At 65.6% G+C, this 27197-nt stretch overlaps 10 protein-coding genes across 10 annotated transcripts in view; 5 read left to right on the plus strand and 5 right to left on the minus strand.

Annotated features, from left to right (window-relative positions):
* The window catches only part of EMIHUDRAFT_451789 (hypothetical protein), a gene marked incomplete at its 3' end in the record, with an annotated part of 5088 nt that extends 3051 nt beyond the window's left edge, over positions 1–2037 (minus strand). Inside the window, exons 1-8 of the mRNA XM_005766725.1 lie at positions 1584–2037; positions 1427–1505; positions 1230–1347; positions 902–941; positions 621–664; positions 504–542; positions 317–357; positions 72–194 (exon numbers count right to left, since the gene is read on the minus strand). Coding sequence (XP_005766782.1) covers positions 72–194; positions 317–357; positions 504–542; positions 621–664; positions 902–941; positions 1230–1347; positions 1427–1505; positions 1584–2003 — 904 coding nt within the window. The 5' untranslated portion in view covers positions 2004–2037. The remainder of the gene's footprint in view (positions 1–71; positions 195–316; positions 358–503; positions 543–620; positions 665–901; positions 942–1229; positions 1348–1426; positions 1506–1583) is intronic.
* A 2803-nt stretch (positions 2038–4840) lies between these two features.
* EMIHUDRAFT_436890 (hypothetical protein) lies at positions 4841–5634 on the plus strand. The gene has a single exon (XM_005766726.1). It carries the CDS (start codon positions 4936–4938, stop codon positions 5422–5424), a length of 489 nt encoding a protein of 162 aa, XP_005766783.1. The 5' UTR covers positions 4841–4935; the 3' UTR covers positions 5425–5634.
* On the minus strand, positions 5609–6175 carry EMIHUDRAFT_356609 (hypothetical protein). The gene has a single exon (XM_005766727.1). The coding sequence runs from the start codon at positions 6142–6144 to the stop codon at positions 5896–5898; it is 249 nt and encodes an 82-aa protein (XP_005766784.1). The 5' UTR covers positions 6145–6175; the 3' UTR covers positions 5609–5895.
* Positions 6176–6796: 621 nt separating this feature from the next.
* EMIHUDRAFT_48599 (hypothetical protein) lies at positions 6797–7096 on the minus strand (the record flags this gene model as incomplete). Its single annotated transcript, XM_005766728.1, has 1 exon — positions 6797–7096. A coding segment is annotated over one exon (300 nt), but the record flags the coding sequence as incomplete, so codon positions are not given.
* A 1445-nt stretch (positions 7097–8541) lies between these two features.
* On the minus strand, positions 8542–10717 carry EMIHUDRAFT_211769 (hypothetical protein; the record flags this gene model as incomplete). Its single annotated transcript, XM_005766729.1, has 4 exons — positions 8542–8709; positions 9097–9602; positions 9674–9777; positions 9873–10717. 4 exons carry the CDS (start codon positions 10715–10717, stop codon positions 8542–8544), a joined length of 1623 nt encoding a protein of 540 aa, XP_005766786.1.
* Positions 10718–11573: 856 nt separating this feature from the next.
* Positions 11574–13423, plus strand: EMIHUDRAFT_211770 (hypothetical protein; the record flags this gene model as incomplete). The annotated part of the gene is made up of 2 exons (XM_005766730.1): positions 11574–13060; positions 13141–13423. 2 exons carry the CDS (start codon positions 11574–11576, stop codon positions 13421–13423), a joined length of 1770 nt encoding a protein of 589 aa, XP_005766787.1.
* Positions 13424–13706: 283 nt separating this feature from the next.
* EMIHUDRAFT_436896 (hypothetical protein) lies at positions 13707–14580 on the plus strand (the record flags this gene model as incomplete). The annotated part of the gene is made up of 1 exon (XM_005766731.1): positions 13707–14580. A coding segment is annotated over exon 1 (843 nt), but the record flags the coding sequence as incomplete, so codon positions are not given.
* Positions 14581–18984: 4404 nt separating this feature from the next.
* EMIHUDRAFT_436898 (hypothetical protein) lies at positions 18985–20478 on the minus strand (the record flags this gene model as incomplete). Its single annotated transcript, XM_005766732.1, has 3 exons — positions 18985–19405; positions 19566–19706; positions 19782–20478. 3 exons carry the CDS (start codon positions 20476–20478, stop codon positions 19113–19115), a joined length of 1131 nt encoding a protein of 376 aa, XP_005766789.1. The 3' UTR covers positions 18985–19112.
* A 1295-nt stretch (positions 20479–21773) lies between these two features.
* EMIHUDRAFT_451794 (hypothetical protein) lies at positions 21774–23888 on the plus strand (the record flags this gene model as incomplete). Its single annotated transcript, XM_005766733.1, has 6 exons — positions 21774–21816; positions 22019–22095; positions 22208–22939; positions 22979–23152; positions 23472–23619; positions 23782–23888. 6 exons carry the CDS (start codon positions 21774–21776, stop codon positions 23886–23888), a joined length of 1281 nt encoding a protein of 426 aa, XP_005766790.1.
* A 309-nt stretch (positions 23889–24197) lies between these two features.
* Positions 24198–25651, plus strand: EMIHUDRAFT_211775 (hypothetical protein; the record flags this gene model as incomplete). Its single annotated transcript, XM_005766734.1, has 4 exons — positions 24198–24377; positions 24554–24835; positions 25072–25212; positions 25493–25651. The coding sequence occupies 4 exons, from the start codon at positions 24198–24200 to the stop codon at positions 25649–25651; spliced, it is 762 nt and encodes a 253-aa protein (XP_005766791.1).
* Positions 25652–27197: the final 1546 nt, after the last annotated feature.

A 27197-nucleotide genomic window follows, 5' to 3' on the forward strand; every position in this document is an offset into this window, starting at 1 on the left:
AAACACAAGCATCTTATTGAGAGGAAGGGAGGGCGGCTGGTTCCCCCAAGGCCCCGGGCCCCAAGGGCCACCCGGGGCCATTTGGACCACGCGCCCTGTTTTTGCCAGCCCAGGGCGGGCGTACCAGCGGAGTGGGTAGAGGCCGACGCACGCGACGGGCAACGTGCCGGCGACCACGCGGTCGCAGCGCGAGCCTGCGCGTGCGATGTGGACACGGCGCCGTCAGGGCGCGAGCAGTGGGGAGGTTCTAGGCACACAAGTGTGCAGAGCTCCCGCGTGCGTGACTCAAGGGGTTGCGACGCGCCCCCTCCCCTACCCCCACAGTACCCCCGAACCCACCGACCGCGGAGCAAGTTGCTACGGCGGGGTACAGCGGAGCACGGGGGCTTCCTCTCGCTTGTGATCCGTCCGCATCTAGCGGCGTGGGCCCAGTGTCGGTGGGTTCGGGTACTGTGGGGGTAGGGAGAGGAAGCCGTCCCCGCATCTAGCGGCGTGTGCCCCACCAGCGCCGCGCGGTGGCGGCCCAGCGCGGGCCCCACGACCTGCGGGCGACAGCGGTGGGGTGGTGAGGAGCTGCTGCTGTGGCAGACACCGGGGAAGGCTACGAGCCATGGCGCTACCAAGGGTTGGAGGGCTCAAACTCGACCAGCCGGTAGAGCAGCGCCTGAGGGGGAGGGGCGTGGAAGGGGGTGGAAAGTGCGTGGAAGGCTCGTAGAAGCTCGTGGATGGCTCGTGAAAGTTCGTGGACAGCTCGTGAAAGTTTGTGGAAGGCTCGTGGAAGGTCCTATCTCGGCTGCGTCTCGGCCGCCTCTCGGCTGCCTCTCGGCTGCCTCTCGGCTGTCTCTCGGCTGTCCCGCACCTCTGGGTGGAGAGGGCCGAGGAGGAGGGCGCCGGCGGCCACGGAGAGGAGGAGCAGGCTGACGGCAACCGCGCGCACAAGCCTGGCAGACGAGAGCGGGCGCGTCAGAGCGGAAAGAGCACTGCGGAGGCGCGCTTCGAAGAGGACGGGCGAGCGGGCGCCTGACACAGGAGGCTCGCGCGTCGTAAAGGGATGCCGAGAGCTGTGAGGCCTTCGGCCGCGCGCACGGGCGCCTAAGAGAGAGAGAGAGAGAGAGAAGAGAGAGGGGGAAGAGAGAGGGGGGAGAGAGGGAGAGGGGCAGCGGTGAGACGACGGGAAAGAACGATGTAGCGGCCGCGGTCGCCTCTCGTCTTCGAGCCACGCGGCGTACTCGGTGCGGGCGATGTTGTACTTGTACCGGCACTGCTCGCACTCGTACAGCGACGACGCGTTCGCCGACGCCGTTCGCCAGTCGTTCAGACACGGCACGTGCACGTACTTCATCGAGCCTAAAGACAAGGAGCTCGGGCGGCGGCTGGCGGCTGAGCGGAATGGTGTGGGCGCGTGCGTCCGCGAGCGGCATCGGGCCGGAGCAGAGGCAGGGCGCGATGAGCCGGCCGAGCCCGTTCTCCCCCTCACCGCCAAAGCAGATCCGGCAGAGCGCGTCCTATGCGACAGTTCCCGGAAGGTTCGGGGAAGTGGCCCTCTGTCTCGCCCAATGGCAGGTGCGGCAGAGCAGCGGCTCCTCGGGCGGGTCGAGGGAGGCGGCGGGGGCGGCGGCGGTCGGTGGCGGCGGCGGCGGCTCGCCGCCTCCCTCCTCTGCGGACCGGGTCGGCTGCCCGAGGGAGGAGGGAGAGGAGGACGAACCGAGGGCCGGGCCTTGCGGTGGCGCCTGTCCGCTCGCTGCTGCAGCCGAGGCGAGAATCACGACCACGACGGGCGCACCGGTGACGCCGAGCGCGACCAACGACGTCGCGTCCCGATCGGGGCCGAGGACCCCGCCGTCAAAGCAGATGTGCAGCGTCTTGGCGGGCGCCGAGCGGGCAAGCGTGCACGAGCGGAGCGAGAGCGAGAGGATGCGGCGCCGCAGCTCGCCGAGCGTGGCCTGCTGCCCGACCGCCACCTTCTCCCGAGCGCCGGACGCCTCGACCACTGTGATTTCCATGCCGCGAATGCGCGAGAGGCTGTCGGCAAGGCGGCGCCTCAAAAGAATTCTTACGCCGAGCCTCTCTCACAGCACACTGGCACGACAAGGGCGCAGACTGGCGCGGACTGGCACACACACAGGCTCACCACCGGAGCCGCCTAAGCGACTCCGTTAAGAACGGCAATGCACTCCGCACCATGCACAATGCCGCTCTCCCCGCACGCTAGCTCGTTCACCGTCTGCCACGCCACGGCGGTGTGGAGGACGACAGACAAGCGCTGCATCTGCAGCCCGTGCCAGTTCTTGGTGGTCCATGTGACCTCGTCCAGGTGCTGAGCGTGCGAAAGTTTGTTGCTCAGCTGGTTCGCCGCCTCCCTCAGGGTGCTGCGAACCTCCTTTCCAAAGCCTCCGAAAGCCTCAAAATCAAACAAACGTAGATCGCAATCCTGCTGCCGCGCAAAGGGGTAATCGCCAGGCTGCTCCTTGAGCTTTCCCTTGGGGGCATCCTCCTCCTCCCCCTCCACCCCCTCCTCCTCGGCCTCCTCCTCCTCCCCCGCCACCGCCGCTGCCGTCGCTTCCGACGGAGACCACTTGCCGCGCCCTTTGACCAACTTGAGCAGCCCGGTCTCCGTGTTGCCAAAGCGTACATAGGCCCCCTTCCAGCCGAGCCGAATTTCACCCTCTCCATCCTTGCCCTTGCTGTTGCTCGCGAGCGAACTTGTAAGCTTCAGATCGGCAACAAGGCGCCTGTGCCCCCTGCCGATGTTTGCCGCCGCCACGTCAGGTTGTTTTGGATTACTGTAACTGAGGTGTGCAGTCGGCTCCATCTCGATGATCATGCCCCACGCCGAGCGGAGGCATTTGACCAAACGTTTGAGTAGAAATTTGTGTCTTGTAGCATGCTTTGACCGAGGGTTAACCATCGCGGCGTCGCCAAGGGCGTCGTGTAGCTGGCCGCTGGGTGCCCTCTTGCCTGCCTCCACCGCCTGGCAGGCGACATCAAGGGGGAGCCCAAGGCGGCGCTGGACGGTGACGCGCATCGCCCAGGACTCCATCTTCATATCATCACGCATGGGGATGGCGTTGAGGAAGGCGCCGGCCCCTGGTTGGCTGACGGCGACAAAACGGATCGCCTCTCGCCAGCATTTGTGGTTCTTGCGTCTTCCGACCTTGTTGCCTTTGGAGGGCGCCTTGCGGCCGCCGCTGCGAAGCGCCTCGTCGGTAAGCTCCTTGGCAAGGTCGAGCCAGTTAGCATGGTGCACGCCAGAGGTGTACCGTCGCTGCGCCTGGTGCAAGAACTCGTTGGTGGACGAGAACTGGGCCAGGGGAAGCAGCTCCGCAGCCGGCGTCAGCCCGTGCGGGTAGAAGCGGAACCTCGGCTCCGCCTTCGCCTCGTTGATCGCAGTGCCCGGGCTCACCACCTCCCGGCACACGACCTGCGTCCGCCAGCTCCGCTGGCACTTGTCGGTGAGGTCGTGTCTGCTGACGAGCTGCGTGTGCGCCTCTCGCAGCTCGTCGAAACACTCTCCGGGCGCGGTCGAGACGTCGAGATCGGCGAAGGGCCTGTGTAGCTCGCGGATCGGCCGCGTGACGAGAGCCCACGGATACCTGGCGCCCGTTCTCAGCTTAGCTGGGAAGAGGACCGCCGCAAGCGGCGTGGCGTGGAGCGGTTGAGCATCCCTCCGGGGGGCGGGGGCCCCTCTGCGCCGGGGAGGCGTTGTTGGAGGCTAGGACGCAAGCGTCCGTCGCCCTTTTTCAAACTCGGGGCCCACTCCGCTACGCTCCGACCCGAATTTGGAGGGCCTAAAAGTTTAAGGTGTTGCTGCGCAAAAGGGTGGGGAGCGGCGCCGCAGGCGCGGGCGCGCAGTGGAAGCACGCTAGCCATACATTCACGCAGAGGGTCGTGACGGCTCGAGGGTGCGCACACTAGCGGCCGGACGCCTCACCGGCGGACGCCTCATTCGCACGCGCACCCTCCAACACCGCCGCCGACCCCATCCACATGAGACACACACCACACAGCCCCATCCGCTTCTCGCGGCAGCCAGCCTGGAGCCTCAAGCCGGCGCGCACCGGTGGCAGCGCAGGATGAAGCGGCAGCAGTGGAGGGTTGGGGCGCATTTGAAGGCGCTGGCCCCGACGCGCCATTGACTGGGTCGGGGTGGTTCCTCACCCCTCTGGTTTCTTCAGTTAGGCGGGAAGAGTCTGAGCAAGGGGGCGGATGGGGCTGGCTGCGTCACCTTGGAGCATGAAAGGTTCCTACGGTAAGGCTACTCGGGCACGCTCGCAGCGCCTTGGCTTGGCCCCCGAGCGGGGAGGCGGTCGACGACGCGCAGCATGACGGTGAGCGCAGCCTGACGACGCGTCTTGATGGACGGATCCTTCTGCCGGCTGACCAATGTCCTCCACCCCGCGATCAGCGGCTTCGTCACCAACATGCGCTCAAGAGGCGGAGCAGCCTCGATGCGATCCAGTTCGGCAGCTATCTTGTCGCGCAGCGCGTCGTCAAAAGGCAGCTTGTTGCAGGCGTCGCGCGCCTCCCGGAAGTCACGCAGAAGCTCTCCATATATGTTGCAATAGCCCCCGGCCGGTTGGTTGCTGCAGTGCTCCCGTAAAACGTCAAAAACCAGCTGAAGGCTTGCCCCCGTCCACGGCGCAGATCACGCAGTTCGTGCACGGTATTCGGATTTTGCTATTTGCTCGTGTGGGGGTATATTGCAGATTTGTCAATGGTACCGCGTCTGCGACGCGGGCGCCTTGCGAGCAGAGCCCTTAGGACACCCTTTGTATGTATGTACCCTTTATATCTTGCGCGGTCAAAAACGGTCCGAGTGAAAAGAAAAGGAGCGCCGGCGTCACCCTGACCGAGAAACCCGCGAGCTTCACCCTTCGCTGCTGCGCTCGCTCGTTCGCTCGCTCCTCCTGCCGGCGAGGCTTGCGGCGCAGCTCAATGCTCCTCGTCCTCCTGCCGGCCAGCGCCGCGTTCAACGTGGCCGCGAGGCCCGCGTCGACGCCGTGCGCTCGTGCCGCGGCTCCGCGCCTCACCTCGCCTCTGTCTGCACCCACACACCCTGCGGTGGCCGGCTGGCCGGACAAGTACGCCGGCACGCTGGGTGCCGCGACTGGCCCGCGCGTCCTGCACGACGCGTTTGCCGTCGAGGCGGCCGATATTGCTCTGCTCATGGAGCTCGATGTGGCGAACTGGCCGACATGGACGACGGCGGGGAACGACAGGTGGCTCCCGAACGTGACGCGGAAGGACAAGGAGATGCCGTACGGCGAACTGAGCTACCTGATATCAGGCAAGCTCGAGATCGTGCCAAAGGAGACGGGGCTGCCAGTCGTCGTAAACCCCGGGGACGTCGTCACCTTTCCTGAGGGATTCGTGTCTGACTGGACGGTGCTGGAGGAGCTCACCTGGCACTACTATCTGTATTGAGCGACGCACTCTGTATCACCTCGCGTGTGCCACATAAGCGTTGCTGCAACCCTTGTGTCCCTGTCCCTTGCCGCCCGCAAGGAAGCAGGCGGCCGGCCGCTCTCTGACCTCTGTTGTGTGAAGGAAGCAGGCGGCCGGCCGCTCTGACCTCTGTGTGTGGCAGAGAGGATGCGACATCTTCAAGAATAATACAACGTATGCGTAGTAACTAGTAGCTAGCGTGTGAGGCTCCACGACCACAGCGCTGCTGATGCATACGACTCAGGACACGACTGAACATGGACTGGCGGCTGGCGCGACTGGCACCGGCCGAGCGCTGAGGCAGGCGAGGCGAGGCTCTCAGCGAGGCTCGCGAGTGCTCGCGGACGTCTCGAGGCTCGCGTCAGCACTCAACCTAGTCTCGAGGCTCGCGAGCACTCAACCTGCCTCGTGCTCAGCTGCTCGTCGCTCACTTAGCGCCCGCAGGCGACCTCACGCCACGGCCGTGCCCAGCGCAGTGCCGGAGCTTCCAAGCGGGTTCGCCAGGGCAACAGTCGCCGCATGCTTCAACCAGCCCTCAAAGTGCGGCGCGCCGTCTGGTAGAGGCGGCATGCGTGGGGCAAAGGCGGACGGCGGAGGCGGAGGCGGAGGCGCAGCAGGCGGCGAGTGATACTCGTACATGGGCGAGAAAGCCTGCGCGCGCACGGATAGATCGGAGGCGTGGGCCTGCACGTTGAGCATGTTGTTCGGCGGCGAGAAGAGTTGATCCGGCCGAACAAGACTCCCTTGCAGAAGGCGAGCTTCGAAGAAAAAAAATTGGGGTCTGGGAGACCCGTGTTTACTTTAAGGCCCTTTCCCTGCGAACGCGCACCCCCGGGGCTAGGGCTCTCTAGCCCGTAACCCGATCCCGATCATCCGGCCCGCTGGGTGCGCTCCTTAGCTCCCCGGCCCTGGATGTGAGGTTACCGACTGCACTCCAAGTGCTCCAAGTGCACCAGAACAACTCTCTCACACAGCACACAGGTTCGACACAGGTACGCACAGTCGCGGGGGCGCCTACACGAAGGCGTCGAGGTGGGCGAAGGGGGGAGGGCGGCAATCGCCCTCACCCTTACGACGCCCACCCCGGCACTCCCCGTCAACCCACACCTCCCTCTCAAGCGCAATCGCCCTGCGCGCCGCCTCCGCTGCACGCTTGCCCGCCTTCTTCGCCCCGAGGGGCGTGGCCGTGGCAGGCGTCCTGCGGAGCAGGCTCGCCCCCTCCCTCAGCCGCATCAACCGCATCTCCTCGGCCTCCAACGCCTGGCCGCTAAGTCCGCTCCGCGCTAGAAAAGCCTCCTTCGCCTTGAACTCGTGATGGTGCATCTACACCACGTTGAACGTGCTTCCCCTTCAGGGAGTTCAACTTCTTGTTGAAGCGCCTCTCGAGCTCGTCTGCCATCGTCGAGTAGAGATGGGTCTCGCCATTGAAGTGGCGGCAGTTTTCCCACACACCGTCCACGTCCGCCTTGACGGCGTCCGCACCGGCGTAGGATCCTTGCTCGAGCTTCATCTTGATGGTGCAAAGGTCAATCGGATCCATGACGGCGTGCGGGCCCTGGTAATAGGATGGATACAGGTGGCCGTCGACAGGCTCCAGAAAAGGCCACGCCATCCGGTGTTGCATGATTTGGTCGAGGAACTTCTTCACCGACTTGAGCTCGTCGCTCTGCGCCAACTTGACCACGCGGCGCAGCTGCTCCACCGTGGCGTCGCTCACGTCGAGGCGTAGCTCACGCGTGGCCTTGTTGAACGACTCGCTCGCCTCCAGAATCGCGACGGCCCGCGCCCGCGGTGACCCTTGCAGCTGCGCGATATCCTCTCTGAGCGCCTCAATCTCGGGCCGGCGGGCCCGGATGTAATCCGGATCAGCCGGCTGAGCCTGTGCCGCCTCGTCGATTAGCGTTTTCAGCGCATTGTAGGTGGCTTGATCAGGCCTCTTTCTTCCTGAGCCCTCGATGATGAAGTCGCTCATTCTTTGCTTTCCTACAGGGAGTGGTAGGGGAGAGAGAGGATGGCGGGGACGGGGGGGGGGGGGGGGGGGGCCGAAAAATTTCCAAACCACAACACACGCGAGCTTTCCCATAGGGCAACGTTCCCCCAGTGGGCTCACACCCCTCTCGTGAGCACACCAGCGGACTGCCTGTGTGATGGATGCCCCTCGAGATGCCCCGGGGCTGGTAGGTTAGCAAGGACTTATCCACCGGAGAGCACGTACCCTTTGGTGTGCGACTCCCTTTTGGTGTGCGGACTCCCTTTACCCAGGTGCACCATGTGCGTGTTATTTGGGCGTGTGTGCGCATGGATCGAGTGCTGGCTGCCTGCCTGCTGCTAACCACCTTAGCCAGAGACTTGCTTCTGGCTGCTGGCTGCTGGCTGCTGGCTGCTGGCTGCTGGCTGCCTCTGCATGAATAGCTGCTGGGGGAGGGCCCAGATGCCCCTGGGAGGCCCCCAGGGGCCCCTGAGGATCCCCTGTATCGGAGGACGCGACCCACTTCGCCACAGACGGTCCCGCGCCTCGCCACTATGACGGCGACACGGCCGCAGCTCGTGTGCGTGTGGCCGTCTTTGTCCGGAGTGAAAAGTCCAACGCGCTCGTCGGTGACGGTGTCCTCCAACCTGCGCCGCGCTCGGCGAACCTCGACAGCGCCTTCGGTGGCATGCATCTCTTTGCGCCTGAAGCCTGGAGAGCAGCTCCTCTGCTGCTCACACACTCTGCACAGTTGACACAGCCTACTGTGCGGCTGCCACAGCTGTGACAGCGATGGGCTCGCCCTCACTGGCCCTCAGTCACTTGTGCTGCGGCTTGTGTGAGCGACACTGCTCGGCGACTGCCGGGGCACACTGTGAGACCATGGGTGTGAGGTTAAACCACGCTACCGGCGCTTGGTCACATCGGCCACGAGGTCAGATCCTTCTACTCTGTTGATGACAACACACTTGTCTACTCGCTGGAGCCGAGCAGGAGGACCTGGCGCACAACCCCTGTGCAACTGAGGGTCCTAGTCTCCTTCCCCCGTACGGTAGTTTACAGCTACATTCATCTCATCATCGCTTCGTCCTGACTGTAACTCTACGCTCGCTCGCTCGCTCTGCACGTCACGGCGTGGGCGGCCGCGGAAAGCGGTGCCCCGCCCCGTAGTCTTCGATGTTGCACCGGCACGCCATGCGCCACGTGCCGCCGCTCAGCACTGCCCGCTTGCCGCAGCGGAAGCAGAACCGGCAGCCGCAGCGGCATTGCATCTTGTGGCAGTCGTCGTCGTCATCCTTGGACACACCAAGGCCGCATCCGGGGCACTGCTGCACGAGAGGGTAGGCACTCACGCCCTCTGGCTCGGCCGCTGCCGCCGCCCCACTGCTCGCCGCCGCCGCCTCCGCCGCGGCTGGCGCGCCCACTGCCTCCTCCTCCTCCGCCGCCGGCGCAGCCACCGCCGCTGCCGCGGCTCCAGCCGCCTCCGACGAGCCCGCCGCCGCCGCGCCGTCGTCGTCGCGCCTGCGCTTGCGCTGCGGCTGCTGCGTCGACTCGTCCTCCTCCTCGTCGTCGCTCGTCGACGACAACACGTGTGGGTCGTCCGCGCTCGCGCCGGGCGGCGCGGTCGGCGCGGGCTGCGCAGGCTGCGCGGGCGGCGCGCGCGCAAAGGGATCGCGCAGCACCACACGCTGGCCGCACTGCATGCACGTCGTCGGGCGCTCCGCCACGCCCGCCTCCAGCTCGAAGCGGGCGCCGCAGTCGGGCGTCGGGCAGTCGACCAGGCGGCCGACGTGGCCGAGCAGCCGCTCCGCCCGCCTCGCGTGGGCATCGTCGCCGAGGATGGCCCGGAGCGACGCATCGTCCAGCGGCGCATCGCACGTCAGGCACGTCACCTCGTGCTGGCCGAGCTCGTCCTGCGCGCTCACGTGCCTCCGGTGGCAGGCGACGCATGCGGGATGCTGGCACGGCAGCGTGCAGACGAGCACCGTCCCACCGTCCGCCTCGATTTGCGCGGCCGTGTCCGTGCACGCGCTGCACCGCCACACGGGCTGCTCGCAGGAGGCGCAGACCGTGGCGCCCGGCTCGTTGTGCAGTGTGCACGCAGGGCAGACGACGGCGTCGGGCTGCAGCGGCGCCTCGCACACCTCGGCCGGGCCGCTGAAACGCCTCGGCTTGCGGAGATGCGTTGCTTTCAATATATCTTCACGGCTGGTCTGTCGCCGGTGCGTGCCGCTCTCCGCTGCTCACCATGCAGCACACCAGCACACGGCCTGCCGCCCGGGGGGCTGTCGAAGAGGTCCGGTGCGGAAAAGCGAAAAGATAGCGCGGTGCCAGTGGCGGTGCCAGTGCCAGTGGCGGTGCCACTGCTCATCACGCCAGTTGATCAGCTAGTGTGATATGCCGCTTCTCGCACGCCTCTTTGATGCGAGGGAGCTGCGAGACAGGGGTAGGGACGGACAGGCACTCCAAAGCCGGAAAGGCACCCTTGTCCAGTGCCGCGGCCAAGGCATCGATGCCAACGGGTGTGATGCTGTTGCGGGCGAGAGACAGCTTTGACAGCGCCCGGCAGCCCTGCTTGCCACTCTCAGCGAGGGCCTCGACACCAGCGTCGTCGACCTGGTTGCACCTGAGGTCGAGAGTTGACAGCCGTGGCAACGCACCCTGAGCAAGCGCGCCCGCCAGAGCAGTCACACCTTTGCCCGTGATGCCATTGAAGCACATGTTGAGGAACCTCAGAGCCTGCAGCACGCCCGCCGCTCGTGCAGAAGCGGCCAAGCTCATGCAGAAGCGGTCGCCGAGGCTGTTGCCGTTGAGGAGAAGAGAGTGCAACCGAGGCAGAGCACCGCCGGAGAGCGCATTCAGGATTGGTTGCATGTCTCCCGGTTCAAGGGAAGCACACATCAGATTGAGCACCGCAATGCGATCGACCGAGCCGCGTGCCATCAGGTGCCCGAGGATGGCGGCGTCGGCGGCGGCAAAAGGCATCCAGTGGAAGCGGCTCCACATCATGACTCCTTCCCGACCATCGCCAGGCTCGATCGCCACATCAAAGCGCGTCTCCGCATCCAACTGTGCGCGCGTCATCCGATTCGCTCCACACAGCGCTGTCGCTCGCCCCCACCACAGGCGCAGCCGCTCCACCTCTGAGCGGTCGGCGCCAGCGGCGCGGCTTCGGACAGCGTGGTGGATATCGCCGCAGGTGCTGGCTAGCGCGCCGGCGCCGGCAGGCTGGAGCGGATCGGCCACAGCTCGGAAGATCTTACGCAAGACGTCCGTGGGCAAGCTGTTGAGGCTTAGTGCCATGGCCAGTAAAGCACGCAGTTGTCGGGCGCGCACCAGCTCGCGTCGCGGCAGAGGCAAAAGGAGAATTCTTAAGATACAAGCCTCTCTCACAGCACACTGGCACGACAAGGGCGCAGACTGGCGCGGACTGGCACACACAAAAGGAGAAACTCCGGTTAGGCCGTCGGGATGAGGCCGCAAAAGAGGCGCGCGAGGAAAGGAGGAGAATCGGAGAACGGAGAGACTGGGACGACTGGACACAAGAAGACAGTGAGCCACCACAGGCGTCGTTGGCGCACATACTGAGCGCGCAGCTGCGCTGGAAACAAAGATAGGAACAAAGAAGAGGCGCGACCCCGATCCTGTACCGTGTTTGTTATGACCCCCCCCCCCCCCCCAATGAACACTCCAGTGAGGGAGGGTGAGACGATCGAGGGGTCCCGTACCACGCGGAATCGACCCTATCCGGTGCTCAAGTGCTCAAAAGGCGCGTTACTTCATGCGGAAGCTTTTGACAAACACGCGGCGAAGGGAGATAGGTAGAGGCAGACGACCAAGGGTTAGGGTAGGCGACGGCTAGCACCACACTCCTCTCCTTAAAATCCCTGTGTGGTGGCGGCGTGCCGTCCTCCCATCCCTCCCCTGGGTTGTCTGTTTTCTTTCTTTCTGTACGTAAGAGCCACATACACTGAGGCGCGCCTCCCTCTCCCTTTTCTCCCAGTAAAAGCTAAAAAAATTACACTGAAAAACCTGCTGGCACGACAAGCGTGGACCCTCAGTACACACATGTCGAGAAAGAAAAAACTGGGCCTGCAACGCTCGGGTGGGGGGCGGCACAATTGTCGCGCAGCGCGCCTCTCATAGTCGTGCTGCATGCATGTGCAGCCTGCCTTTCGAAGATGCTGCGGAGCGCGCGGTTGCGCTCGGTGTGCACACCGAAGCTCAAATTGACCGTCTCACGGATTCGATTGCTCGGGGCACGCATTCGGAAGCCAAGATCGCAAAGCAGCTCAACGAGAAGCTTTCTACAGGCGCTCCGCATACGCTCCCGCGCGGCGACGCGTCCGTTCAGGTAGTGAGGCTCGTCGGCCTGACGCGAGCAGAGCTCAACGGGCTGGTGGGATTGTCGCGCGGCTGGGACGCCCGCTCTGGTCGTTGGAAAGTCAAGCTTCCAGGCTCCGACGCTGCGGTTCTTCTTCGCACCGAGAACCTCGAGACGCCTCCGCCCGGCCAAGCACACCTGGCCTTCATCGGCAGCGTCGGCGACCTCGCCGTCGACGAGCTCAGTCTTGAACCACTGCCATTCAAGCCAGTTCTGACGTCGCTTCATAAAGAATTCAAGCCACCAGCTCATGGCATCATGCCGCGCAGATTTGCGCAAGAAAGGGGCGACTCGGCTGCAGTCGTAGACTTGATGACTGCTCACACCAAGCATGTAACGCCGATCGTACCCCTGGGCTCGCCTGTCTGTGTGCACGTCGACTCGCTGCCCCCGATTCGAAAGCTGTGGGCAACCGGCCCGGACTCCCTGGATGTTGAAGGGGCCCCGGGCTCTGTAATAGCTCCGTTCCCCGGAGCCAAGGTAGTATCGTTTTCGGCCTTGGAGTGCATGGACGCGGAGAAAGCAAGGAAGCTTCGTGAGGGTGGGCACGAAGCACCTTCTGGCTGGTTTATCAAGCCTGGAATGTTCTACACGTACGGAGGTTGGTGCACAATCAAAGACCTTCCAGAATGGGTTCGTTTTGTGCAAGAGGACGTGGACTCATTCATAGATCTCCACTTTGATGCCACTGGTGGCTTTCCACGCTTGCAGCTGCCGTCTGCTGAGTTGTGCTGCTTCTGTCCATTTTGCGCGGGAGACCAAAGAAAAGTGGAGACTGGCGCAAACGGCGTTCTGCTCTGGCAAGTAATGCAGGCAACTCGGAAGCTTCCTTGTCCTGGCGAAGAGGAGGACTTTGGCCGCCTTGACTGGTTGCAGCAAGAATTTCCCTTCAAGGCGTATCCACGCCTTTGCTGTGAGCGTTGCTTTGAAGCGCTCCTTGCCTCCTTTGACCAGCAATTGCACAGGTCGGGGTGTGATGAGTTGTCTCCACCTTCACGCGGCGACGTGGAGGCACGTCTTCGGCGCTTCGACGCACTGCATGACGTGCATGAGCTCGCAATAGTTCGCACGGCTCGCGAGGCTGCAGGCAAGCCAAGGCCCGAACGGTATGATCTCTTTTCACTGTGGAGTTCGCACGCGAGCGGGGGCCTGGCCAATGCGCTGCAGGACGTGGTGCAAGCCAGCTACATCAAGTTCTTTGGCTACACGTCGACTGTCGAAGACGGGAGAGTGAAAGTGGAATCGCGGCCCTCCGAGTGGAGGTCCTGTGCGGCTTGTGGAATCGAGCCCGCCAGCTCGCAAGCGTGTGATCGCTTTCAATTCTGCCAACGATGTCGTCAAGTGGTTTACTGCAGCAAGGATTGCCAACGAGCGTCGGAAAGTATGGGTACGTGCTGAGCGGGGACGGGAACGACCACGGCTCGATGGTGACGGGCGAGTTTTGGCGGTACGATCCTGACGCGGACGAGTGGAAGGCGCTGCCCCCGCACCCAGGCGCTTCGCGATGGGCGCCCGCCTCGTTCGTGCTCAACGGCCACGTCTACTTTTACAACGGGCTGGACCGGCTGCCGGGCCGGATGTCCTTTTACCCGAGCGACTCCTTCCGGATCCGCCTCCCCGCCTGAGGGGAGGGCAAGGTTGTGTTCAAGTGCGAGAGTGACTGACACAGACTGAGAAAGTAATCTGCGCCGAAGACTGCAGTCACTGTTACATGCTGATGGAGTGGTTGTGTTGTTTCTTTAGTGCGTTGTGTGTCATGCAAAACTTTGTTCTCTTCTCATGAAATCGGAGGGTCGGCCCACAGCTTCGTGAACTGAAGCGACCCAACGGTTTCAAGAATGGCAGCAAAGGGAGTGAAATTTTGGGTTTTGAAAAAAGAAACGTGGGGGCCAGCTGATGCGCCCCCACCGACCTTGCAAGCCGCCCTGCCCAGCTCGATGTCTCGCCTCCGCACGCAGAGCGACGCGACTGCTGGCGCTTCGACCGTCGCCGTCGACTCGACCCGCGGCCGCAGCCGGATGCTGAGCGCCGCGACTGCTCCTCCTTCGACCGTCGCCGTCGACTCGACCCGCGGCCGCAGCCGGATGCTGAGCGCCTCCACCTCAAAGCTCGGCCTGCTGTCGCTTGGGCGAAGCCGGACGCTAAGCGCGGCAGTCCTGCCCTCAGAGGTGGATGAAGAGGCTGAGGCCGAGAAAGCACGGCTCGCGTTTCAAGCGCCAGGCGGCAGCAGCGCATCTTCCAGCACCGTCTCCTCCTGCAGCACTTTGTCTGAGTCTGGTCGGCCGCGGAGCATCAGCCAGCGAGCAGCGCACAAGGTGTCCAAGCGAGCCCACCAGGCGGCCACCAAGCTGCAGGCCACGTGGCGGAAGGCCTCCACAGCGGTATGGCTGGCGCTGCTCGACAAGGCGTCCGGCTCGGAGAGGGCGATGGCACGCGTGAGCAAGATGCTGCTTGGGATGGGCGACGCCGGCGGCCAGGCGCTGGGCAAGCTGATCCTCTTCCTCGCCGCTCCCGGCAACTCCGCGCTCTCAAGGACGCGGAAGCGAGCGCTCGTCAAGCTGCTCCGGTCCGCCGTCAAGCTGGTCAACGTCGCCCTCAAGACGGTCCTGCCGCGGTACCTCAAGCCCTCCCGCCGGAAGGTTCAGAAGCTGCTGGCGGAGCTGCACAACTCGGGCGAGGGGCAGCCGCTCGGCGAAGAGGACTCGGAGGGGATCGCAAAGAACCTGCTGCTCGAGGTCCTCCGGGCGGACTCGGCGGGGCGCCTGTGGCGGCGTGTCGTCAGCCCGGAGGACGGCAGCGCGGCGTATGAGCTGGTGCCCTTCGGGCCCCGCTGCTGGAGGCATTGGGCCTAGATGCTGAACATGCGATGCGATGCGCCAAGCAGACTGCAAGGATGCCGTACTCACGCCCTCAAGCTCCCTGCTCTCGTGCACGCTAGGCAGCCAGCCTGCCCCTTCGACTCCGAGCCAGTGCAGGCGAGGGGGCTGGTCAAGCGGTGCACGTGCCGCGTCGACACCAAGCTCATCAAAGCGGAGAAGGGCGTCTCGAAGGCGGAGGCACGGAGGAGGCAGGTGTGAGAATGAACATACGGCGGGGGCGCACACGTGGCAATCCCAGCCGACTCCTTCGAGCCTGACAGGTGTCCAACGCCGAGGTTGACCTCGTGACCGAGCTGGCGGACCGGCACATCTCGGCGCGAAACACGCACACACACACACACACTGCGTTGTGCCGTGGAGCTCCTTGTGTGCGCGGAGACGTCTACCCTCACCTCACCTCACCTCACCTCATCAGGAGCGGTGCTGGGGGCCGCTCGCGAGCGCGCTCAAGCAGCACCTGCCTCGGCGGCTCAAGAGCATGCTCGACTTCGACTACCCGCCCGACTTCATGCCGCGCGCGATGAGGGACGACCCGAGCCACGTCCTCGCGCTCGACATCGACGTCGGTGAATCTCGGCGAATCTCGGCGAATCTCGGCGAATCTCGGCCAATGGCCCTCGCACCCGCCTCACCCCTCCCCGCCCCCCCCTCGCTCTGCTCCGGCGCAGACGTGGCGGTGCGCTTCGACTCCAAGGCCGCTCCTCGACCTCCGGCCACCGCAGCCGTCCAGGACACGTCCATCACACGCCTTCCGGACGTGTCCCACCAGGAGCCGCTCTTCGACCTCGGCGCGCAGCCCGGCCTCAGCGACTTCACGTCGGTGGCGGCGGTCGACAACGACGCGCCCACCTCCTCCTCCTGGCTTGCGCGGCGCGTCGGAGAGGTGCCCCGAGATCAGCCGAGATCAGCCGCCGTCTAGGCGCGGCTCGTCCTGTTTGTTCGAGGGCGCGACGGCAGCGGTGTGCCCTCCCTCGGCACGTTCGAGCTCAAGAACCTCAAGCTCGAGGCGAGAGGTAGCCGAGATACCGCCGAGATGGCGGCACGCTCGAGCCCTGAACCTCGAGGCGCTACCCCCGTGGGTGTGTGGGTGTGGGTGTGGGGGGGGGGGGGGGGGGGGCTTCCTCCCTCACGTAACCCCCCCCCCCCACAAGGATTCCACGCCCCTCCTTCGGCCCGCGCTGTCTCGCCCGGCGGGGCCAGAAACAGAGCGCCGCGAACAGGCGCGCTGCCTCGCCTGGTGGGACATCTTCGACTCGACCCTCGACGTTGCCTTCACCAAGGAGGACCCGCCGCACGTGTCGTGGGACATCGAGGTGGCGCTCGCGAACTTGCAGTGTCGGCTCATCTCGGCGCATCTCGGCGCATCTCGGCGCATCTCGGCGCATCTTCGGCTCATCGTCCCCGCAGGTGGCTCTCGGCGGCGCCGGCCTGCCCTTGCCCGACTGCATCGAGGACAGCTTCCTCAGCTGGCTGACGCGCCTGGTGATGCTCGGCTGGCTGTCGGACGTGGAGACGACCGTGACTGGGTGGAACAAGAGAGCTGTGAGCAGGTGATGCGATCCTTCAACCGCGCCTACCCGCTCCACCTCGACCTCGAGCAGGAGGAGGCCGACCGCTGCAGCGACAGCGTGATCGAGTGCATCGGCGACGCGCTCGACGACGAGCTCAGCGTCGTGCGCGGCGTGTAGCTAGGGAACCCCGCCAGAGCAGTGGCTCGAGAGTACAGTATAGCGGCCACACCGACTAGAGAGGAGAGCCGGGCGACTCAACGTGGTAGAGAGGGTCGCGCGTAGTAGTGTGTGATGTGGACGAGTACTCACTAACTCTAACTTACCCCCGTAGTGTTACAACCGTTGTATTACAAGTCTTTACAAGTGTGGTAGAGGTGCGTCACTTATTTGCAGAAAAACACACATGCACGAAAGAGATACTTTCACGACCGTCTCGTGTACTCACGGCTTCCCCCCTTCCTCACTGTCCCAGCCCCCACCCTCGACCTTGCGCTTGGGCAGCAGCGGGTCCTGCTCATCGCCGTGCCCCAAATCCGACCAAAGGGTCCACGCCCCGGAGCTCGACACAGCGCTGACGAGATTGGCTGGGGAAGCCTCCACTCGATACTGCGAAACAGCGATGACGCGCCCGTGTTCGAACCATGCGTACAGTTTGCTCCCAGCTCTCTATGAGCGCTGGGCCGCCTCCGCCGCCATCCTGGCTGCCGCTGCCTTGGCCCTCGCCGTCGCCACCGACGCGCGCCTCGCCTTGGCGGCGGAGATTGCGGCCTCGATCGCCGCCTCCTCCGCCGCCAACGCAGCCTCTTCCTCCGCCGCGGCCTCCTCCGCCGCCTCCGCCGCCGCACTCCAACGCGCGGCCTCGGCCGCCTCGGCCTCCTCGCGCGCCGCCGCAGCCTGCCCCTCCGCTGTCTCCTCCTCGCTCTCCTCGTCCGCCGTCTCGGCCGCCTCTCCCACCGCCTCCGCCTCCGCCTCCGCCTCCTCCTCCGCCTCCTCCGCCTCAGCGTCCAAGCGCGCAGCTTCGACCACCTCTGCCGACGCCGCTGCCTGGCTCTCCGGCGTGATGCCGAACCGGATCCTCTCCTCGGTGAGCGTCTCGAGAAGCAGGAGAAGCCTCGCCTCCTCGGCCTTCTTCGCCGCCTCGGCTGCGTCTGCCTCCGACGGCGCCTCGGTACCCTCCTCGGGCTCCTGCGACGGCCCAGCCCCGCCCGCCCCGCCGCCCTTCTTCTTCTTCTTCTTGCCCTTCTTGCCCTTGGCGCGCTTCTCCGCCTCGACCTCCGCCAGCAGCTCCTCGGCGTGCCGCGCCGCCTCCTTCTCCTCCGCCGCCCTTTGCGCCGCCCTCTCCGCCGCTCCCGCGGCCCACGCCGCCTCCGCCGCCGCCTTCTCCGCCGCCTTCTCGGCCGCCGCATGCTCCTTGAGGGCGCGCACGCACTCGGCGTGGCCCTTGTCCTTGGCAAACTGCAGCGCGGTCTTGCCATCCGTAGTGCGCAGCGTCACGTCTGCGCCCGCCCGCAGCAAGCGGAGGAGGGCGGCGGGGTGGCCGAAGAAAGCGGCCCGAATCAGTGCGGTGGCGCCGTTGTTGTCTTGCAGGTCGATCGCCGCGCCGTGCCAGATCAGCGTGTCGACCACTTTCTCGTGGCCGTCTGCGGCGGCGCCCATCAGCGCGGTGCTGCCGAGAGTAGCTTGCTCGTTGATCTCCGCGCCGTGCCGCAACGCCAGCTCGACCAGCGTCTCGAAGCCATTCACGGCGGCGAGACTCAGCGCGGTGTCGTCGTCGCTAGCCTTCAACGAGAGATCAGCACCGCGCTGGAGCAGCGCCTCGGCGAGCCCCTCGCGGCCCTGCGTCATTGCGACCATCAGCAGCGTCATGCCGCTCTCACGCATGCCGCTCGCAAAGAAGTACTCGAACCTCGCGTTGACCGGCCCGCCGCCGTCGAGCCACGCCAGCACCGCCTCGTCGCCTCGCTCAGCCAATTGCGCAACCTCCTCTGGTACCGCCCCGCTGCTGCTCAGCGCTGCCCCCGCGCCGCCCCCGCCGCTCGAAGCAGAGGCCGCGGCACTCGCACCCATCGCCGCGATTGCGCCGCCAGCCTCGGCCGACGGTGCCTTGCTCCGGCGCGCAGCCACCGCCCCGAGGTACGTCCTGAACGCCTCGACGCACTCGGCGTGGCCCTCCTCCTTGGCAAGCTGCAGCGCCGTCTTGCCCTCCGCATCGCGCAGCGTCATGTCCGCGCCCGCCCGCAGCAGGCGGAGCAGAACAGCGGGGCGGTTGAAGCGGGCGGCGACCATCAGCGCGGTGCCACCGTTCTTGTTTTGCAGGTCGATTTCCGCGCCACGCCGCAGCAGCACGTCCACCACTCGCTCGCGGCCGTAGTAGGCGGCAGCGTTCAGCGCTGTGATGCTGCCACTGCAAAGCAGGTTGATGTGCGCGCCACGCTTCAGGAGAAGCTCGACAATCTGCACGTGCCCGTTCTGTGCGGCGCGCATCAGCAGGGTGCATGGAGCCTTACCGCCGCCGGCCGCAGAGTCAGCATCGAAGAGCATGTCCGCCTTCCCGCCTTCATTCAGCCACAATCGCACAGGTCCCACCCGGCCGTCCGCAGCCGCCTTCAGGACGTTCTTCGGGAGTTCACCACCCGGCGCGCTGCCAGCTGACGGCGGCGGCGTGCGGAGCGCGGCAGTGGCGCGGGAGGGCGGGGCAGGCATATACTATTAGGCCCGGCGATTTCTTTTTGTGCAATCTCTTGCGGCGATCTCTTTGTGTCAATGATTTTTTATTTTGCGCGGGACCGACAGCCCATCGTCCGCTCGCGCCATGGGGTTCATGCAGCCGCCGACCCGACGGGATCGACGGCTGGTTGTCATACGCCGATCGCTCCTCACAAATATCATATGGAGTGCACCGAGGAGCTATCAGCCGGCCTCCGCTAGACGCAGAGGCACTCCTGGAGAAGGGCGAGGTAGTTCTGGCTCGCCAGGTGCGCGCCCTCGGGCGCCGGCGACTCCTCGCGGGCTCCGAGCGCGGACCGCACGTTGCTCAGCAAGCCGGCAGCCTCGTCCGCCGCGAGCGCAGCCAGCAGAGCGCCGCGTCCGGAGCCGGCTGGCGGGCACGGCGCACTCTCGGACAGGGGCTTCTCGGTCGGGCAGGGGTCGAGCCCACCGCCCGCGCCGGCGCCGCGACGCTCGGCGGCGGTGCCCAGCAGGGCATCGAAGAAGAGGCCTGGTCATGTGATGAAGGCGTGAAGAATCGCTATTCACGGCTAGGTGTGAAGAGGCGTCGACTGCCCGCGGCGCGCGAGCAGTGCGTGAATGCTTGTGTGCGTGTCGTGTGCGTGTCGTGCGTGTCGTGCATGCGTGCGTGCGTGCGTGCGTGCGTGCACCCGCGAGTCGTGCTGTTGTCGCGCGCTGCGCGTCATTCTCGAGCGTCTCCGCCAGCGGCGGCGCGCCCAGCAGAAGGCCCACGCCTCGCTCCGCCAGCCGACAGGCGCCTCCGGCCGCCTCTGCGACGCCGAGCTGCGCACCTGTAGGGATCCGGGAAGAGGGCTCAGCGAAGCTTCCCGCCTCCGGCCAGACCGTCACGGCACCGAGCCGCGCACCTGCCTCCCAGTTGGTCCCTGACACGTCCATAAAGGCGCAGTGGGTGCCGCCCACGATCTCGGCATAGTAGAGCTCCGGCGCACGCGAAAGCGCTGCGTAATACGGGCGCGCCGTTCGGGCGGGGGGGCAGATGCCGTCCTCGGTCGCCGAGAGCACCATGATTGGCTTGGAGATGGACGCGAGCGTCTCGCTGTGCACCACGCAGGGAGACATGACAAACGCGCCCTCAAAGTCCTCGTCTCTCGACGTGGCGATGAGCGAGCCCGCGCCGCCGAGGGAATGGCCGACGGCCACGGCCGGGGCAGCCGGCAAGAGGGTGCCGTATAGCTCCGACCCGAACTCGTTCGCCGAATCGCGCACGGCGTGTAGGATCTTGGTCATGTCCTCCCCGTAGCCGGAGAACCACGTGTGCGGGGCGCCGTTCGAGAAGTCGAAGAAGTGGCGCGGAGAGTCGATGACGTCGCTGTGCAAGAATACCATCATCAGGTCGTGGGTGTCTGCGAGCTTCTCGAGGTGGGGGTACCAGTCTCCCCAGCAGAGCGTGCAGTGCGCCACGACGGCGACGCCAGTCGCCTTTCGCTCTGGCCTCACGATGGTAGCGCGAACGCTGCCCTGCCACCAAGCGCCACGCGGCACCGAGAACTCGAGGCTGATGTGCGCCAGGGACGCGGCGACGACTGCCAGGGACAAGAGCATGGGTTGTGTCAGCGGCGTCCGACAGAACCAGCTGAAGCACAAGGATTGTCCGAAGCCATAAAAAGAAATCGCCCGCGCGTCTGCTGCACTTGCCTGCACCGCTCTGTCGACGAGATACATCGAGATGCGCCCGCCGCAGGAGCCGAGACGAAAGTAGACAAGGAGGGTTCCCCGAAGCCCTGGCAAAACAGTGAAGCAGGGCGGCGGGCGCGTCTGCCCTTCCGTGCCAGTGCGCCAGTGCGCCAATCTCGTGCCCAGGTAGCGTTGTGCGAAGCGAGTTTATTCGGTGATGGCGCCCGCTCGCGCCGGCTCGTTGCAGCCACAGGTTTCCGAGCGCCTCGTGCTGATCCCAGCCATCGACAAGAGGAGCACGACTCGCGGGCCATCTTTACTGGCCTGATCAAGCAGCTTGACGACTTTCATGCCCTCTGAATTTGTTTGTCCCTCGCGCCCCGCACTCGGGCCAGGAGGGGCTGTTCCCGGGCATTCACACTATGTTCCTGAGATAAGTGGGCGATTATATCCATAAGGGATTTCATCCCTTTTTGGTAGGTGTCGAGTATCAGCTTTGCCTCGCTCTGTGACCAGCCGCTCGGCATAGGAAAGTCTGCATGGTGTGCGTGGCCGCGCGAGGCTTCGCCGACGCATTCGGAGCAAGCTGAGCAATCGTGTGCTCGTATCTCTGAGCGGCAGGTTCTGCCAGCACTGCGAGGAGACGACGCATTCGGAGCATGCTCAGCAACAGCAGCGTGCTTGTGTCTCAGAGCGGCGGCCCTTCTGCTATTGGTGACTTGCCTAACCTTGTTGGGCGTCAGCGCTGGAGCTATTGCGACAAGCAATGCGGGCATTGTAGCTTTGTAGGTCAGTCCTGTCTGTGGCTCGACACACACTCACGAGACTAAAAGGCGCGAACTTGACCGCCCGTCGTTCCAGCATTAATTCTTGTTTCGTTTCAGCCATTCCGCCGAATATGGCTCTCGCACTTCTTTTTCCTCGTGCGCGCGGGGTGGCACCGTTCCGGCTGTGCGGGGGCCGGGGGGCGGGGAGGGGGCACGGAATCGCCGCCGGCGGGGGGCGACCCGCGCGTCACGAACATTAATCTTTTTTCAGTGAAGCTATACGTTTTTCGTAGCAGCCATTCCACATATTTTCAGTTTTTTTGCCAGCGTGTGTTAGTGCCAGTGCGCGCCAGTCCCGTGCCCAAAAGAAAGAAAGAAAGAAAACGGACAACCCAAGGGAGCGGGATCCCGTGCCCAGTGTTCTGCGAGAGTTCTTGTAAAATTCTTTTTGCGTGAATGAGCTTGCCAACGGCGAGGGCGGTCGAGTGCACGGAGCTAAGTGCCTCGCCGTCCTCGCCGGAGTCGCTTAGGCGGCTCCAGTGGTGTACCTGTGTTAGTGCCAGTGCGCGCGCGCCAGTCCCGTGCCCAGTCCTGTGCCCAGTGTTGTGCGATGCTCCGGCGGTGAGCCGGTGAGTGTGCCAGTCCGCGCCAGTCCGCGCCCTTTTCGTGCCAGTGTGCTGTGAGAGAGCCTTGCTTTCCAGAATTCTTCATCTTCTGCGTTGCTCTCCATCTTATCGTGCCACACCCAACTGTCGCTCTGCTCGCCTTCCCATTCGCTGTTAGTGCTAGTGCGCGCCCATGCCGAGGCTTCAATTCTTTGTTCGCGCGTTGAGCCTCACTTGCGATCACTTGCTTGACCGCTACCGATGAGCTCGAGTGGTGACGCTCAGGACGCTGCCGCGCGGGTCGCTGCGCTCGAGTCTGAGCTGGAGGCGACACTCGAGGCGGCGGTGCGCCGTGAGGCGCTCAACGCCCAGACCATCAAGCGGGAGGCCCTCAACGGCGCCGGCGCGCTCGAGGCGCGAGAGCTCCGATCGCGGGTCGATGTGCTGTACCAGGAGAACGACGTGCTGACGGCGCAGGCGCGGCTGTCGGCCGACGAGCTCGAGCGGCTGCGGCAGGAGCGCGCTGGCGGCGTCGAGGACCAGATGCGCCTCGTCGGTGAGGTGGGCGAGCTGAGGGCGCACGTGGCGGCGGTCGAGGCGGCGGCGGCTCGCGCGGCCGCCTCTCGCGACGCGGCGCGCGAGGAGCTGCAGCGGTGCGGCGCGGAGCTGCTCGAGGCGCAGGAGCACACGCAGACCGCCTTGGCCATCGCCGAGCGGCACGCCAACGAGCGCGACGACGCGCTGCGCACGGCGGCCGAGCTGCGCGCGGCTCTGGAGCGAGTCCGCGGCAAGGAAGAGGCGGAGCGTCGGGCGCTGGCCGCCAGGGCAGAGACGGCAGAGGCCGCCGCCGCCGCCCAGCAGCAGGCGGCGCGCGCACTCAAGCTCGAGATGTCTGCGGCGAAGGAGCGGGAGCAGGCGGCGCTGCATGCGCTGCACGACTCGCGCGCCGACGCAGCCGCTGGCGGCAATGCGATCCGCTCGCTCGAGGCGCGGGCGCTGCACGCCGAGGGACAGGCGGTGTGAACAGCGTCTCTTCACACCTCTAGCTGTGAACAGGCGCGGGCGCTGCACGCCGAGGGACAGGCGGCCAGCGCGGCGGCGGCGCTCTCCAAGTGCGAGAGCGAGCTGGCGGTGGCGCAGGGCGGGCGCGAGGCGCTCGAGGCGCGAGCGGCGCGTGCGGAGGCAAGGGCGGAGACGCTGCAGTCGGCGCAGCGGGCAGCGGCGGAGGAGGAGCGAATTGCCCTTCCCCCCTCCCCTCCTCCCCGCACCCCCTTGCCTCACCGCCGTGTGTGTGTGTGTGTGTGTGTGTGTGTGTGTGTGTGTGTGTGTGTGTGTGTGTGTGCGTGTGTGTGTGTGTGTGTGTGTGTGTGTGTGTGTGTGTGTGTGTGTGTGTGTGTGTGTGTGTGTGTGTGTGTGTGTGTGTGTGTGTGTGTGTGTGTGTGTGTGTGTGTGTGTGTGTGTGTGTGTGTGTGTGTGTGTGTGTGTGTGTGTGTGTGTGTGTGTGTGTGTGTGGAGACATTCACTTCACACCTCCTCCCTTACCGCGTAGGAGCGGGTGCGGGTGGCGCAGCTGAGCGCGTCGCTGCGGAGGGAGGCGGGTGCGCGCAGCACCTCGCTGCGCGAGGAGCTGGAGAGTGCCGAGCTGCGGTGCGCCGAGCTGCAGCAGCGGCTCGAGCGTGCGCAGAGCCGCGACGGAGGCCTGCCTCGAGAGGACCCGAGAGTACCCGAGATTACCCGAGAGTATCCGGGATTACCCGAGGTTACCCGAGATGACGCGACGGAGGAGGCCTTGCCCATGAGGGAGGTACATGCGGGCCATGCTGGGGCCTTCGAGGAGCGAGCCCAGCGACTGCCGCTAGGCCGCTTCGGAGGGAAGTACATGCGGTCGCTGCAGGGCGGCGCCGGCGGGGCGAGCGACGGGGCTGCCCATGGCGTGGAGAGGGAGGCGGCCTCCTCCTCTCTCTGATTGTCGGCAGGCGGGGCGGGAGCGAGCCTCTCGGAAGCTTCTGGGAGATTTCCTGTAGGCGGCGGCGGCGCTGGTCGTCGCCGGTCCGGCGGGCGGCGGAGGGGGCGGCGAGGGCGGGTGGGGCGGCGGGGCGGTCGAGGCGGCGGTGGAGGAGCTGGCGGCGCGGCTGGGCGCGGCGGAGCGGGCGCGGGGCGCGGCCGAGGAGAGCGATGGGCGCGAGACTCCTACTCCTGATCCGCAGCCAGCACTGACTAGGCGCGGGGCGAGGCCGAGGGAATGGGTTGTTCAACGGGCTTTGGGGTCTGAGTGATGAGTGCTGCTGATTGCAAGGCGCGCGACGCGGCCGAGGCTGCGCGAGCGGCAGCGGCGTCCGAGCTCAAGCAGCAGGCCGACGCGCACGCGCTCGAGCGGAGCAGCGGCGAGGCGCGAAGCCCGACGCGACGCCCCCTGGATTTCGTTTTCCTTGCGTGTGCGGCGAGTGAGTTCGTGGTTCGTGTCTAAGGCGAAGCTCGACGCGATGCGCCGGCAGCTGCGGCATGCCGAGGAGGAGGCCGCGCAGCTGCGTGGCGAGCGGCAGCGCACGCTGGCGGCGCGCGGGGGGGGCGGAGCGACGGGCGTGTCGATGACTAATCTCCCCGGCTGAGTGACTTCTGGTTCCTCGCAAGGCGCGCGAGGAGGCGGAGCGAGAGGCGGCGTCCGCGGTGGCCGAGCTGGCGGCGCGCAAGCACCAGCACGTCGAGGAGGCGAGGCTGACGGGCGAGGAGACGGACGCTGCGATCCGAGCACTGCGGGCGCAGCTCCGAGACGCGCGGGAGCAGCACGAGCGCTCTGCGGCGGAGGCGGAGGCGCTGCTCGGAGAGCAAGAGGAGCTGAGCCGCCGCTACCGCCACGAGGCGACCGAGCTCGCCCAGCGCTCCGAAGGGCTCGTCGTCGAGCTGCGGTCCGAGGTGGAGCGCCTCCCTAATGAACTACGAATCAACTACTAATCAACTACTAATGAACGACTAATGAACGCGAGGTCGAGCGCCTCGCGCTGCGCAACGCGGAGCTGTCGGCGCAGCTGGCCGCCACCACCACCGCCGCCAACCAGATGCGCGGCGCCGAGCAGGCGAGCAGCGAGCGGACTCGCGCCGACCCTAGGTAGCAGGGCACCCTACCCAACCCAGTACCCGAATCCGAGCAGGCGAGCAGCGAGCGGACTCGCGCCGTCGACGCGGAGCTCCGCGCGGCGCGGCAGGAGCTGTCGCGGCTGCGCGGCGCAGAGGCGCAGCACAGGGCGACGGCGCACGCGTGGGCGTACGAGCGCAAGCAGCTGCTTCGGCAGGTGCAGCGCTCGCACCTGATTGCTGAGGCGGCGGCGCGCGGCGAGGCGCCGCCGCGATTCGTGTCCGCACCGCCGCCGACCGCGCCGGAGCTGTCCTCGCCCGGTCCAAAGGCGAGACTAGATGCGGGAGACGGGTGCGATGGTCGGACTCGACAAGTGCTCCGAGATGTTCGGGCTGCATCCCGCCTGGACTCTGCTGTACTGTACCCGTAGCCCAGACTGCTGAGCGCTGTCAGAGCGGTGTTTCCCTTGTCATCACGCCGGTGCCTTCGTGACGCAGGCGGACGGGCCGCCGCGCAAGAGCCGCAAGGAGGACCCGCACGCGGCGGCGGTGCGGCAGGTGGAGAAGGCGATGGCGCGGGCGAGGGTCGCGCAGCAACAGCAGCAGAAGCGCGTGCCGCCGCAGCCGCGGCTGCAGAGCCAGGCAGTGCAACAGTGAAGCAACTCCTTCAGAGCGTCGGTGAGCATGTGTGCATGGAGGCTCCAGATCATCCCCGCTTCTTAGCGCTGTCGTCAACTAGAGCCGTATCTCCATAAAGTTAGTTTATCTCCACGGGCCGGCGCTGTCGGTGCAGCTTCGGCGCGTGCGCCTGCACAGCTGCGCGAGTTCCTTCCTGGCAACGCAGGCCGCGGCGGGGGTGGGGGAGAGCGTGCCGATGCAGCGGACGGCCCTCGGTCTGCACCCGACGATGCGGTGGACGATCCGCTTCGGCAAGTGGCTGGCGACGACGCGAATCAAAGCATTGAGGGCGAGCCGGTGGCACGCGACCGCGAGTAGGAGAACCGGAAAAGGAGAGTGAGAATCAGAAGCGACGGACACGAATCCCTCTCGAGCCTCCGCATCCGCCAGGAAGCGAAGGCAGACGGCAAGATACGTCGCCGGACCAGCGACAGGAAGCGCAGGAAAACAAAAAGAACAAGACCAGGAGCATGGAGACGAGGGAAGGCGCGAGGCGCTCCGCCGACAAGCAGCAGAGGCGGCGGCGAAAGTAACGACGGCCATGCTAACGACGGGCGGCACGGTGGAAGGGGCGAAGGTAGGCCCCTCTAGCATAGCGGAAGGGGAACTCGGCCTACTGGCGACGAGGAGGCTAGAGAAATTTGAGGTGTGTAGCATCTACACTGGGGAGATCTTCCGGACAGGAACGGCGCAGCCACCAGAGACGGTACCAGACGAACTATCACGACACACGGCAGCAGGGGGGACGCAGCTGGATGGAAGTGACGACGAGAGCGGGGACGACTTTGACAGCGTCGCGGCGCGGTGTAACTTCGACTGGCCTGCAGCATCGAATGAGCCGAAACGAGGCACGAGGGCGACGCACTTCGTACGCTACGAGGAGATACAATTAGGCAAGGCAGCTGCGCAGGTGATGGTCCTGTTTGCAGAGAGGGGAGTCAAGGAAGGCCAAGAAATCACATGGTCATATGGGGACTCATACAGGAGCCACCGCAAGGAGATGGGATACAAGGCGGGGACCAGGGCGGATCCGAACGCAATAACACCCCAGCAAGCGCGGACGGCATTCGCGAGATACTGCAAAAAGATAGACGTGACGAAGGAGGAGCTAGCGTGGAACTTTGGATGCATATCGGCAAGCCAAAATAACGAGCAGGAGGCTGTCCTGGTGCGTGAGCTAATCCTGAGCAACAATAAGCGACTGTACCACGGAGCACAGAGCGCAGCAGACAGGACGGCGGCGACGGCGGACATGGCAGAGACGAGTGTGAAACAAAGGGCGGCGGGCATGGAGGGCGGTAGCGACGGGGATGGAGACGGTGACGGTGGCGAGGGAGAGGAAGGGGGTCCATTAACACCAGACAGCGAGAGGGGCAGGGAGGAAAGGGGGAGAGAGGAAGCCAACGCGACGTGCGCAGAGGATGAGGATATAAACTGGGACGACGCAGCGGAGGGGATAGGCGAGGGAATCGAGGGACCGGAGGGCTTTCGCGACAGCGACGATGACGACGAAGAAAGGGGAGGG

The sequence above is a fragment of the Emiliania huxleyi genome, assembly GCF_000372725.1.
Source record: "Emiliania huxleyi CCMP1516 unplaced genomic scaffold EMIHUscaffold_50, whole genome shotgun sequence".
Classification (NCBI taxonomy): domain Eukaryota; phylum Haptophyta; order Isochrysidales; family Noelaerhabdaceae; genus Emiliania; species Emiliania huxleyi.

Bases quoted from the DNA above. Each gene is read 5' to 3' on its own strand.
- EMIHUDRAFT_436890 (XM_005766726.1), top strand. From the start codon at position 4,936: ATGCTCCTCGTCCTCCTGCCGGCCAGCGCCGCGTTCAACGTGGCCGCG.
- EMIHUDRAFT_356609 (XM_005766727.1), bottom strand. From the start codon at position 6,144: ATGCTCAACGTGCAGGCCCACGCCTCCGATCTATCCGTGCGCGCGCAG.